General features: G+C 37.7%; 1 protein-coding gene across 1 annotated transcript in view; it reads left to right on the plus strand.

Annotated features, from left to right (window-relative positions):
* The window catches only part of ANKRD42 (ankyrin repeat domain 42), a gene marked incomplete at its 5' end in the record, with an annotated part of 69,923 nt that overhangs the window by 42,787 nt on the left and 12,659 nt on the right, over positions 1-14,477 (plus strand). Inside the window, one exon of the mRNA XM_041729913.1 lies at positions 2,676-2,848. Coding sequence (XP_041585847.1) covers positions 2,676-2,848 — 173 coding nt within the window. The remainder of the gene's footprint in view (positions 1-2,675; positions 2,849-14,477) is intronic.

Genomic DNA, 14,477 nt, shown 5'->3' on the forward strand with positions numbered 1-14,477 from the left:
AGGTTTACGATCTTGTAAAGAGACACTGTACATACATAATTATTATTATCATTGTAACATGTGTTACAAAAGATATAGTAAGAACATGGAGAAAAAGTGTCTGGTCTTCCTATTTGAAAGTTTTGGGGGAGAAATGTTAATACAGATGATAGTGAAAGATATGAGGAAAACTGAAGGGAGACAATTTATACAGAGGTCAGGAAAATTTTTTTTTTTTGGAGGGAGCAACATTTATGCTGATGATTGAAGGAGGAAGAGTTGTAAGATAATACCTTGTATGTTTGAAGAACTGTATGGGGTTCAGAACTGCTTGAATCTAAAGTAGGAATGTGGGCTAAAAGTTGCAAATGAGGCCTGACAGGATGCTAATCATTCAATGCTAATCATTCATTGAATTGCTCTGCAATTTTTATGAGTTCACATTCCTTAAAATTTTTGAGGGATTTCTTTGAAGCCTTGGAGCATAGTACTACATACCTAGGATCATTATCAACTCAGGCCCACTTTCTTTTTATTTTGGAAAACAGCTTTATCAAGGTTTAATTGCTGTTATGACAAAGTACACATATTTGTATAGTACAAATTGATGAATTCTGACCTATGTATATACCTGTGAAACCATTACCACCATCAAGATGGTGAACATATCCATCATTCTCCAAAGTCTCCTGGAGCCTCCTTTGTAATCTCTTCCACTGCTTTCCACTTCCCTTTCCCAAGCAAATGCTGATCTGCTTTCTGTCACTGTACATTAGTTTGCATTTCTTAGAGTTTTATATAAATGGAATCATATAGTACATACTCATATATCTGGCTTCTTTCACTCAGCATAATGACACATGAGATTCTTCCATGTGTATTGGTAGCTCATTCCTTCTTATTACAGAGTACTATTCCATTGGATGTAGAATTCCATAGTATTCGATAGTTTGATAATTCAGTAACCTGTTGAAGGACATCTTGATTATATCTATTTTATGGTGATTCTGCACAAAGCTGTTATAAACATTCACATACAGTTTTTTGTGTGAACATGTTCTCAGTTCACTTGGATAAATACTTAGGAGTAGGATCACTGGGTCATATGCTAAGAATATGTTTAACTTTATAAGAAATTGCCAAAGTGTCTTTGAAAGTGACCATACCGGGATCCCTGGGTGGCGCAGCGGTTTGGCGCCTGCCTTTGGCCCAGGGCGCGATCCTGGAGACCCGGGATCGAATCCCACATCAGGCTCCCGGTGCATGGAGCCTGCTTCTCCCTCTGCCTGTGTCTCTGCCTCTCTCTCTCTCTCTGTATGACTATCATAAATAAATAAAAAAAAAAAAAAAAAAAGAAAGTGACCATACCAATTTGCATTCTCACCAGCATTGGATGAGAGTTTATTTTGTTTCTTATCCTGCCAGCATTTGAGTTTGTTTATTCACCACAGGAAAATGTACAGATGGTAAAAGTGTATATGACAAAATACTCACAATCATTTTCATTAGGAAGATGCAAATTAGAACCACAATGAGATTTTACTATATACCTATTAGAATTTTTGTAATTCATGCACCAAAATGCATGTAGTGATATAGAAACACTATGAATCTGGCATAAAGGAAGTAATCGTAAATGACAGCTGTTAAATTATACTCTAGTAGTAGAGATAATTAATTCTATTAACCTTAAAACTACCTAAAATGTTTGTTTGTTACTGTGTCTTTAAAAAATTATAATACCTGGTGAAAGACAAGGATATATGTGTGCATGTAGTTATATAAGTATGTGAAAAAAATAGGATTTGAGATTTTGTGTTTAATGAGTATTTCTCTGTGTCATAAGAGAAAACATTAAACATTTCACAGCCTGTGAGGAAACTGCAGATTACATGCAATCATAACACCAGCTCCAAAACCAAGCATATATTATTGGAAGCTTCATAGAGTTGTGGGAAAGATCAAAGAAAATAGAAAAAGTGGATGGAAAAGTCACTGCTTTTTCAATAAATTTCAAAACCATGCCAAGTATTTTGAGTTAAGGAAGATGAAAATTATGGTGCCTAGAGTTATAGCTAACCTTAAAACTGGAGCAAGAACTATTTCTGCTATCTAAAACAGGCCATCATAAAAGGTAGTAAATATAGGTAACAAGTAGGGTGGTTCTGGGCTTTCTTTTCAGTTGAGCAGCTCTGTCTAGGGGCCCCTCACATAATCTTTTGACTTGAGGTCTCCTCTCACAGTTGGATTTTTGCCAATAAAAATTATGGAACAGATTTTATTTTTAGATTTTAGTATGACTATTTGCCCTTAGTGTCCAGTAACTCTTTGAGCTGGATGTAGCTCAAAGAACTACAGGTACAATTGACTTCAGGTACAATTTTGCTCCTTTATGGGTAGATGGGTTGGTGGCATACTTACAGAATATAATTCACTAAATTAAGTGCAAAGTGCACTTTGAATTTTTTTTTAAAAGGTTTACTTTATTCAGGAAAGGCTCAGAGAGAGAGGCAGAGATATCGGCCGAGGGAGAAGCAGGCTCCCTCCGGGGAGCCCAATGTGGGACTCTATCCTGGGACCCCAGGATCATGCCCTGAGCTGAGGGCAGAAGCTCAATCACTGAGCTACCCAGGTACCCTGAAGTTTGAATTTGAAGAAGATTGTGGATCTTGTTAATTACTTGTTCTTTTCTACAGGTTTGCCCATTTAGCGGCCGTGAAGCTATTAGAGGGGCTACAGAAGTATGACATTGATGATAATGAAATTGATGAAAATGATATAAAGTTTTTTTTAAGACATGGTGTTGAGGGAAGCACTGATGCCAAAGATGATTTATGTCTAAGTGAGTCGGATAAGACAGATGCTAGAAGTAAGTGTGCCAACTCTGTTGTGATTTACTGTTTAAGAAATACCATAGCCAGTTTTTACCACAAATCTGGAAATTATTCTAAAGACATTTACCATCTGCAGACTAAAATATTTTGAAATGTTTTCAGGGAACCAGACTAGTACAAATGTTTGTACTAGGGGTTTTTACACATAAGGAATATAAGACATGATCTCTGTCTTGCAAGGAGGAAAACGTTACATAGAAGGAAAAATTACTTAAGTGTGTCATAGGGAACAGGGAAGTAAGCATCTCAAGGATTTCCATGGTTAGTTGGCAAATTATTTTTGCAGAGAATGATAGCAAATATCTATTGAGTGTCTACTGTGTGCCAGACATTGTTGTACATATGATCTCAGGGTTGTGGGATTGAGCCCCATGGAATGTGCTTGAGATTTTCTCTCTTTCTCTCCCTCTGCCTCTCCTCACCCCATCTGTGCCCACTTGAGTGTTCTTTCTCTCTCTCTCTCTCTCTCTCAAAAAAAAAAAGAAATCTTAAGAAAAAAAAGATAGAAGGGAGGATTTGCTCATAGATTTGAATCTGAGGTGTTGGAAAATGAGAATAATCAAGATTGACTCTTAGATTCTTGGCCTGGGCTAATAGGTCAGAGTTTAAAAAGACTGTTTACTCAGGGTTAGAGTTGCAGGGAAGGCTTTTCACAAGTGGAATTTGGACTATTTTTGAAGGATGGCCTGATTAATTAAGTAAGTAATTATTTAATGGGGTTAGGAGAGATAGAGGGAGAGGAAGAGACAGAACCCCAAGCACATTAAGTAATTAATTAATTTCTAAGATTTATTTATTTGAGAGAGAGAGAGCATGCGTAGAGGGGAGAGGCAGAGGGAGAGGACAGATGAACGAGGAAGTAAAAAAAAAAATTTGTAAGAGTTCCCAGAACATTGTCAGGTAGATCGTTACTCTCCAGGGAATGGTGAAAGCCTCTTTGCCAGCGAATGCAAGCAAGGAAAGACCCGAAGATACCAGAGGCTTCCAACAAATAGCCCACTGAGATCACCCTATAGTGATGCTCAGAGTTAATGATCCCTTCCGAATTTCCAGATAGCTTTATTTTAAAGAGACTTATTTACTTAGTTTTAGAATGGGGGGAGGGGCAAAAGGAGAGGGAGTGAATCTTAAGCAGGCTCTGCGCCCACCAAAGGAATGAGCCACATTGCATCTTAATCCCACAACCCTGAGATTATGGCCTGAACCAAAATCAGAAGTTGGACACTTAACCAGTTGAGCCACTCAGACACCCTTAAGAGCTTTATTGAGATACATAATTCACATGCCATTCAATTTACCCATTTGAGGTACATAGTTTGATGTTTTTTAGTATATTCACAGAATGTACAACCATTGCTATAATACTTTTTAAAATATTGCCATCACTCTTAAAAGAAACCCCACATTCATTAGTAACCATTCCCTATTACCTACTTTCTTCTTTCCCCTCAAACCCTATTACTAAGCAACTGCTAATCCATTTTCTGTTTGTATAGATTATATACAGATTGTATAATTTGGCTATTGTAAATAATGTTGCTGTGAACATTCATATACATGTTTTTGTGTGAATGTATATTTTCATTTCTCTTGGGTATATACCTAGGCATTAGTTGGAATTGCTGAGTCATTTGGTAACTCTGTTTAACCTTCTGAGGAACTTCTAAGTTGTTTTCCAAAGTGGCTGCATCATTTAACATTCCTACCAACGATGGGATGCTTGAGTGAGGGTTCCAGTTTTTCCACATCCTTGCCAATACTTGTTATTGTTATTGTTTTTCTGATTGATTAAAGTTATTCTAGTGAGTATGAAGTGGTATCTCATTGTGGATTCTGTTTTTACATTTTGCAGTTGAAGTATAATTTAATATATAGTGTCTTTTTTTAATTTCAGGGGCACAATATATTGACTCAACAATTCTATACATTACTCAGTGCTTACCGCAATAACTATAGTCACCATATGCCACAAACATTCTTACAACATTATTGCTTCTATTCTCTATTCTGTAGTTTTCATCTCTGTGACTTATTTATTTAAAGCTGGAAGTTTGGGATCCCTGGGTGGCGCAGTGGTTTGGCGCTTGCCTTTGGCCCAGGGCGCGATCCTGGAGACCCGGGATCGAATCCCACATCAGGCTCCCGGTGCATGGAGCCTGCTTCTCCCTCTGCCTATGTCTCTGCCTCTCTCTCTCTCTCTCTCTCTGTGACTATCATAAATAAATAAAAATTAAAAAATAAAAAAAAAATAAAGCTGGAAGTTTGTACCTCTTGATCCCCTTTATTTATTTCACCCATCCACCCACCCACCTCCCATCTGGCAACCACCAGTTCTCTGTATTTAAGAATCTGTTTTTGTTTGTATGTTCATTTGTTTTGGTTTTTAGATTTCAAAAATAAGTGAAATCACATGGCATTTGTCTTTGTGTGACTTGTTTCACTTAGCCTAATACCCTCTAGATTCATCTGTGTTGTTACAAATGGCAAGACCTTATTCCTTTTTATGGCTTAGTAATACCTCATTGTAAATATCTATATATACTATACCTTCTTTATCCATTCATCAGTGGACCCTTGGTTTGCCTCCATATCTTGGCTATGGTAAATAAGGCTGCAGTAAACATAGGGGTGCACATATCTTTTAATTAGTGTTTTTGTTTTCTTTGGGTAAATACCCAGTAGTGGAATTACTGATTCTATTTTTAATTTTTAAATTTATATTTTTAATGTTTTGAGAAACCTCCATGGTGGCTATACCAGTTTATATTTGCACCAACAATGCACAAGTGTTCCCTTTTCTCCACATCCTTGTCAATACTTGCTATTTCTTGTCTGATACTAGCCCTTTGACTTGTATGAGGTGATACCTCATTGTGTTGTTGATTTGTATTTCTCTGATGATTATTGATGTTGAGCATCTTTTCATATACCTTTTTCTCTCTCTCTCCCTCCCTTCTTCCTTTTCCCCCCTCTTTGCTTGTTTGTTTTGTTTCTTAAATTCCGTGTATGAGTGGAATCATATGGTATTTGTGTCTCTGATTGACTTATTTCCCTTGGCCTAATACTTTCTAGCTCCCTCCATGTTGTTGTAAATGACAATATTTCATTCTTTTTGTGGCTGAATAATATTCCATTGTGTGTGTGTGTATAAGATTTTATTTTATTTTATTATTTATTTATTTATTCATTCAGAGAGAGCGAGAGAGAGGCAGAGACACAGGCAGAGGGAGAAGCAGGCTCCACGCAGGAAGCCCGTTGCGGGACTTGATCCCGGGTCTCCAGGATCACACCCTGGGCTGCAGGCGGCGCCAAACCGCTGCGCCACCGGGGCTGCCCTATAAGATTTTATTTATTTGCACATGTGAGCTGGAAAAGGAGAGGGAGAGAGAATCTCAAGCAGACTCTGCACCGAGTGCGCAGAGCCTAAGGCGGGGCTCAGTTGCATGACCCTGAGATCATGATCTGAGCCAAAACCAGGATTCGGACACTTAACTAACTGAGCCACTCAGGCACCTCTATGTACCACAGCTTCTTTATCCATTCATAAGTCAATAGACACTTGGGCTGTTTCCATAATTTGGCTATTGTATATAATGTTGCTACAAACATAGGGGTGCATATATACCTTTTAGTATTTTTGTAGTATTTTGGTAAATACCTAGTAGTGCAATTGCTGGATTGTAGGGTAGTTTTATTTTTAACTTTTTAAGGAACCTTCCTGCTGTTTTCCACAGTAGCTGTGCCAGTGTGCATTCCTCCAACAGCACAAGGGGGTTCTCTTTCTCCACGTCCTCATCAACACCAAACACTGTGTTTCTTCTGTTGTTGATTTTAGCCATTCTGACAGGTTATACTTCACTGTGCTTTTGAATTGCATTTCCCTGATGATAAGTGATATTGAACATCTTTTCTTATATCTGTTAGCTATCTGTATGTCTGCTTTAGAAAATTGTCTATTCATATCTTCTCTCCATTTTTAAATTGGATTTTTTTTGTGTGTTTGGGTGTTAAGTTTTATAAAGTCTTTATATATTTTGAATACTAACCCTTTATGAGATATGTCATGTGCAAATATCTTCTCCCATTCCATAGGTTGCCTTTTAGTTTTGTTGTTTCCTTTGCTGTATAGAAGCTTTTTATTTTTATATAGTCCCAGTAGTTTATTTTTGTGTTTATTTCCCTTGCCTCAGGACACACTTCTAGAAACAAGTTGCTATGGCCAATGTCAAAGAAGTTACAGCCTGAGTTTTAGGAATTGTATGGTTTCAGGTCTCACATTGAGTCTTTAATCCATTTTGAACTTATTTTTGTGCATAGTGTTAGAAAGTGTCCCAGTTTTATTCTTTTTCATGTTGCTGTTCAGTTTTCCCAACACCATTTGTTGAAGAGACATTCTTTTTCTCCTTGATTATTCTTTCTTACTTTGTCAAAGATTAATTGAATATAAAATTATGGATTCATTTCTGGGTTTTCTTTTCCTTTCCATTGATGCGTGTGTCTCTTTTTGTGCCAGTGCCATACTGTTTGGGTCACTACAGCTCTGTAATACAACTTCATGTTTGGAATTGTGATACCTCCAGCTTTGCTTTTCTTTTTCAAGATTGCTTTGGCTATTTGGGGTCTTTTGTGGTTCCACACAAATTTTAGGACTGTTTTAGTTCTGTGAAAAATGCTGTTGGTATTTTGATAGGATTGCATTAAATGAGTAGATTGCTTTGGGTAGTACAGTTATTTTAACAATATTTGTTCTTCCAGTCCATGAGCATGGAATGTCTTTTCTTAATGTGATCTTGAATTTCTTTCATAAGTGTTTTATAATTTTCAGAGTATAGGTCTTTCATCTTTTTGGTTAGGTTTATAGGTTTATTACTTGGGATCTTACTCTTTTATTGCAATTGTAAGTGGGATTCTTAATTTCTCTTTCTGCAGCTTCTTTATTGGTATAATATAAATGCAACAGATTTCTGTACATTGATTTTCCTACCCTGTGAGTTTACTGAAATCATTTATCATTTTTAGCAGTTTTTTGGTGGAGTTTTTCTGGTTTTCTATGCATAGTATCATGTCATCAGCAAATAATGAAAGTTTTGCTTCTTCCTTACCAATTTAGATGCCTTTTGGTGCATCTAGGACATCCAATACTATGTGGCTAGGACTTCCAGTACTATGTTGAATAAAAGCGGTGAAAGTGGATATTCCTGTCTTGTTTAGGGGAAAAGCTTTAGGGGGAAAAGCTTTAGGGGAAAAGCTCAAAAGCTCTTAGGTTTTTCCCATTTAGGAGAATGTTGTTGACTGTGAGCTTTTCATATATGGCCTTTATTTTGTTGAGGTATGTTCCCTCTAAACCTACTTTGTTGAAGGTTTTATCTTGAATGGATTTTGTCAGTTGCCTTTTCTGCATGTATTGAAATGATCTGATCATATGGTTCTTATCCTTTCTTTTATTAATGTGATATGTCGCATGGGTTGATTAGTAAATATTGAATCACCCATGCAACCCAGGGATAAATTCTATAGATTCAGTTTGCTGGTATTTTGTTGAGGATTTCTGCATCTATGTTCATCAGAGATATTGGCCTATTGTCCTTTTTTTATGACATCTTTATCTGGTTTTGCTATTATAGAATAGAATAGAATTGGGAGTTTTCCTTTCTTTTCTATTTTTTTTGGAATATTTTGAGAAGAATAGGTATTAACTCTTCTTTAAATGTTTGGTAGAATTCACCTATGAAGCCATCTGGTCCTGGACTTTTGTTTGTTGGGAGCTTTTTGATTACTGATTCAATTTCTTTGCTGATTATTGGTCTGTTCAAATGTTCTGTTTCAGTTTTGGTAATTTATTTGTGTCTTGGAATTTATCCATTTCTTCTAGGTTGTCCAATTTGTTGGCATGTGGTGATTTTTCATAATCTCTTAAAATCGTTTGTAGTTCTGTGGTGTTAGTTGTTATTTCTCCTTTCATTTGTGATTTTATTTGGGTACTTTCTCTTTTCTTTTTGAGGAGTTTGGCTAGAGGTTTATCAATTTTATGAATTTTTTAAAGAACCAGCTCCTGGTTTTATTGATCTCTTCTATTGTTTTTGTTTTGTTTTGTTTTAGTTTCTATATCATTTATTTCCTCTCTAATCTTTATTATTTCCTTCCGTCTGCAGGCATAAGGCATCATTCATTCTTCTCTTTCTAGCTCCATTAGATGGTTGTTTGAGAATTTTCTTGTTTCTTGAAGTGGGACTTTATTACTATATACTACCCTCTCAGAACAACTTCTGCATCTCAGTTGTGGACCATTGTATTTTCATTTGTTTCCATGTGTTTTTACATTTATTCTTTGATGTTCTTGTTGACCCATTCATCGCTTAGTGTCATGTTGTTTAACCTTTGTGTATTTTTTTCCAGATTTTTGCTTGTGGCTGGTCTCTAGTTTCCTAATGTTGTAATCAGAAAAGGTGCATGGTATGACTTTGATCTTCTTGAATTTGATAAGGCCTGTTTTGAGTCCTAATATGTGATATATTCCAGAGAATGTTCCATGTACACTTGAAAAGAATGTGTATTCTGTTGTTTTAGGATGTGATGTTCCGAAGGTATCTGTTAAGTCCATCTGGTCCAGTGAGTCATTCAAAGGCATTGTTTCTTTGTTGACTTTCTGTGTAGATGATCTGCCCATTGATGTATGTGGGGTGTTAAAGTCCCCTACCATTATTGTCTTATTATCAATTAGTTCCTTTATGTTTGTTATGAGCTATTTTATGTATTTGAGTGCTCCTGTGTTGGGTTACATAAATATTTACAGTTGTTATATCTTCTTATTGAATTGTCTCCTTTATTATTGTATAGTGTCCTTCTTTGTCTTTTGTCACAGTCTTCGTTTTAATGCCTCGTTTTTTTTGTTATAAGTATTGCTGCTCTGGCTTTCTTTTGACAACCATTTGCATGATAAGTATTCCTCTATCCTCTAACTTTCAATCTGGTGGTATTTTTAGGTCTAAAATGAGTGCCTTGTAGCAGCATATAGTTGGGTCTAATTTTTTCATCCCTTCTGATACCCTGTGTCATTTGATTGGAGTGTTTAGTCCATTTACATTCAACATAGTTATTGATAGATATGTATTTATTGCTATTTTATTACTTGTTTTATCATTTCTGGAAATTTTCTTTGATCCTTTCTTGTCTTTCATGTTTTGCTGATTTTCTTTAGTGATATGTTTGGATTTCTTTCTCTTTATTCTTTGCATGTTTATTAGTGATTTTTCTTATATGCTTACCATTAGGTTTGTATATAACCTTTTCTGCATATAGCAATGTACATTAAGTTGATGTTCATTTAAGTTGAATCTTTTTTTTTTTTTTAAGATTTTATTTATTTATTCATGAGAGACAGAGACAAAGGTGGAGACACAGGCAGAGAGAGAAGCAGACTTCCTGTGAGGAACCTGATGTGGGACTCAATCCTGGGACCCCCTGGTCACACCCTGAGCCAAAGGCAGATGCTCAACCACTGAGCCACCCAGGTGTCCCAGCTTGAATCTATTCTTTTCTGCTTTCCTTCCTACATTTTGGATATACGTTATTTTATATCTTGTATGTGTGTGTGTGTGTGTGTGTGTGTGTGTGAGACTTCCTTGACTGATTTTTTACATAAACATTCAGTTTTACTCCTTTTGTGTTTCCTACCTTTATACTGTCACTTTTGGTTTCTTGTTTCCACTCAGAGTCCCTTTTAATATTTTTTTACTGGTTTACTGGTCATGAACTTTTAGCTTTTGCTTGTCTGGGAAATAGTCACTCCTGTTATTGCAAATGATGACCCTCCTGGATAGAGTTCTTGGATGTAGTTTTTCTCATTTAGCAGTCATTATATCTTGCCTCTCTCTTCTGGCTTACAAAGTTTCTGTTGAAAAATCTGATAACCATATAGGTATTCTTTTGTAAGTTACTGATTTCTTTTGTCTTGCTTATAAGATTTTTGATCACTATAGTTTGCAAATTTAATTACAATATGTCTTGGTGTGGGTCTGCTTTTGTTGATTTTGATGGGGATTTTCTGTGCCTTCTAGATCTGAGTATCTGTTTCTTTCCCCAGATTATGGAAGTTTTCAGCATTATTTCTTCAAATAAATTTTCTGCCACCTTTCCTCTTTTCTCCTTCTGAGACTCTTATAATAAAAATGAGTTATTATAGTAAAAATAATAAGTTACTATGTTTGATGGAGTCACTGAATTCCCTAAATCTATTTTCATTTTGCATGATTTTCTTTTTCAGCTTCATCACTTTCTGTTATTTTGTTTTACTAGGTCATTAATTTGTCCCTCTTCTTCTTCCAGTCTGTTGTTCATTGTATCAAGTGTGTTTCTAATCCCATTTATTGCACTCTTCATCTCTTATTCTTTTTTAACTCTTTTATCTCTGTGGTAGATGTCTCATTGATTTTTCCATTCTTTTCTCAAGTCCAGTGAATATCCCTATGATTATTGCTTTAGAATGTTCCTCAGGCATGTTAATTATATGTTTCACTTAGATATTTTCATTTTGTCTAGTCTCTGCCTGCTTCTGTGTGTTAGAAAAGCCAGTTATTTTTCCTGCTTCCAAAAGTAATGGCTTTATGAAGAAGACATCACGTAGTGCCTGGGCTCTGTCACTTCAGGAAGTATCTCTGATGTGTGCTGTGTGCACTCTGTTGTGTTTTGGTTGGTCTATCCTTCTGGCTAGTCCTCTACAGGGGCTCTCCTTGCCTGCTGGGTGCATTGTTTCATCCCTGGCCTGAATATGGCAAGTTTTAACTAGGTGTGCTCTGATCTGCTTGTGAAATGAGACCTGTCACCACCTCCACCGGAACTGAGGTCTTGCAAAACCTTCTGGTTGGAAGATGTGGTATGGGAAGGAGTTTGTGCTGCTGTTGTAGGGGAGGGGCCTGCCATGCTAGGACTGAAGAATGCTTGGCTGAGAAGGGCAGTCACCTGGCCCCAGAGGACAGGAAGGTGAGATTTAGTGTAAACAAGTTAGACAGCCAGTGTCCTGCTGTAGTGCTTCCCTGCAGGTGGCTCTATGTTTATATTGGGGGGCAGGGGAGGGAAATGGCTCCTTTGTCCCTGGAGTGGTGTCTCTGTGAATACTGCCTCCCAGGGATATACTCTGAGAAGAACAAATAATCTCCACACTGTGTCCCCAGGCATTCATTCTTCAGATCACTGTTTACAGGCTATCTGTCCTTAGGTTGTTTGCCTGCTTTCTTTCTAAGAGCAGCCCCAATGCCTCTGGATGCTCCCAGATTCCAGCCCACTGACACTTGAAACTCCTAGGGTTTAATCTCCTCTGGTTGCAGGAATTCACAAAATTCGGCCCCTCTTCCTTTCCAAGCCAATAGCTATGGGAAATGTTCTCTTTTTGCATTTCCCTTTGTGCCCTTCTCTCTTTTGCCTTTCTCTGTGACCCTGGCTCCCTCCCCGCCATAGCAGCCAGCATCTGTTTCCCCACTGACTATGTCTCTGTATTTCCTACCTACTTCATTGTGAACTCTTCCCTACCTTTAGTTGTAGAGTTTGTTTTGCTAGTCTTTGGGTTAGTTTCTGGGAATATTTAGGATGATTTAATAGTTATCTCATGTATTTGTGGAGTGAGGAGAGCCTAGGGTTTAATAGTTATCTCATGTATTTGTGGAGTGAGGAGAGCCTAGGGTATTCCTACTCTGCTGCCATCTTTCTCCTTTCAGCATTTTGAATGTATCATGCCACTCTCTTCTTGCTGGCCAAGTTTCTGCTGAAAGAGCTGCTTATGGGGGGGGGGGTCCCTTGTAAGTAACTGTCTTCTTTTGCTGCTTTAAAAATTCTCTTTGTTGCTAGTTTTTGCCATTTTAATTACTATGTGTCTTGGCGTGGACCTCCTTGGGTTGAATTTGTTGGGGTTCTCTGTGCCTCCTAGATCTGGATTTCTGTTTCTTTCCTCAGATTTGGGGATTTTTCAGCTATTAGCTCTTCAGATAAAATTCCTGCCTCCTTCTCTCTTTTCCTTTTGTGATTCATACATTGTGAATGTTATTATGCTTGAATAATATTATTCAATTTCTTATTGAATTCTGAATATTATTATTGCTGAATTCCTTATGTCTATTCTCATTTTGTATTTTTGTTTTCTCTTACCTGTTCAGCTTGGTTGCTTTATATTACAATGTCCCCCGGATTAATGATTGATGTTTCTGTTTCCTCTGGTCTACTATTTATTCCATCTACTGTATTTTTCATTTCATTTATTGAGCTCTTCATCTCTGATTCTTTTTTTTCTATCTCTTTGTTAAGGATCTCACTGATGTTCTCCACTGTCCTCAAGTCCAATGAGTATCTTTATGATCATTAGCTTAAGTTCTCTATCAGGCTTTTTTCTTATATCCATTTTGTTTAGGTCTCTTGCTGTGGTTTTATCATGTTCTTTCATTTGGGATATATTTGTTTTCTCATTTTGTTTACCTCTCTGTATCTGTTTTTGTGTATTAGGAAAGTCTGCTATGTTTGCTCCTCTTGAAAGAAATGGCCTTAAGAAGAATAGGTCCTGTAGTGCCCTACATGCAGTGTCCACTGTTCACCAGAACCAGGCACTTCAGAGAGTGTCTCCTTTTTGTGTTACATGCATCCTACTATTGTGTCTTGGCTGCTTTTGCCCTAAGTTCATTTATCTGCAGAGGCTGTCTTTTCTCTTTGCCTGTTGTAGACATCATTTGGTCCCTAGCCAGGATGAGGTGCACAGTTTTAACAAGGTGAGTGCAGGTCTGCTTGTGAAATGAGACCTGCTGCCGCTGTGAGGATCAAGGCCCCATAAAACTCACAGGTGGGATGACATGGTGTTGGTAAAAGTTTTGCAGGTCTACTGGGAACAGGGACCGAGGCAAAAAGTGACTAAGAAGGGCAGATCCGCTAATACACAGGTGGGTGGGGCTTGGTGTGAGCAAGTTAGGTACTACTGACTGCTGGCCCTGTGCCAACTGCTGCAGGCTCCCACAGGTGGCCTTGTGTTTATGCTGGGGTGGGGGAGGGAGAGGTGCCTGCCAGCATCTTTGTTCCTGATGAGGTTTTCCTGTGATCCCTACCCCTCCAGGACTTCTCTGAGATGAGTAAATAATTGTCCCTCTCATTTGTCCCTGGAGTTTTTCAAATTGCTGCTTCTGAGCTATATATCCACAGGCTGTTTGTCAGGCTGTCTCTTTAAGGCGAGGACTCAGCTTTCTATCACTCTCCAGGCTCTTCTAGAACTAAGGCCACATATTTTAAAAATTACATCCTTTAAGTCTCTGGTTTTTAGAACTCAAAAAATTTGGCCCCTCTGGCTTTCAGTGCCAAATGCTGCGGGAGTTTGTTTTTCCTGTGTAGGCTCCCCAGTGTGATAGTCATTCTTGCTTTTCTCTGGGCTGGTGTCTCCCTCCTTACTGTTGATGGTTGTGGTCCATTTTGCTCTCCACTGTGTCTCCTCCTTTCCTGCCCTCTTTGATGTGGCTTCCTCTTTACCTTTAGTTGTGAAGTTTGTTCTGCCATTCTTTGGGTCTTTTTCTGGGTTATTTATACTGATGTGAGTGTTACCTAGTTGTGTCCATGGGATGAAGTGAGCTTAGAGTCCTC

This window comes from Vulpes lagopus, chromosome 15 (genome assembly GCF_018345385.1).
Source record: "Vulpes lagopus strain Blue_001 chromosome 15, ASM1834538v1, whole genome shotgun sequence".
NCBI lineage: Eukaryota > Metazoa > Chordata > Mammalia > Carnivora > Canidae > Vulpes > Vulpes lagopus.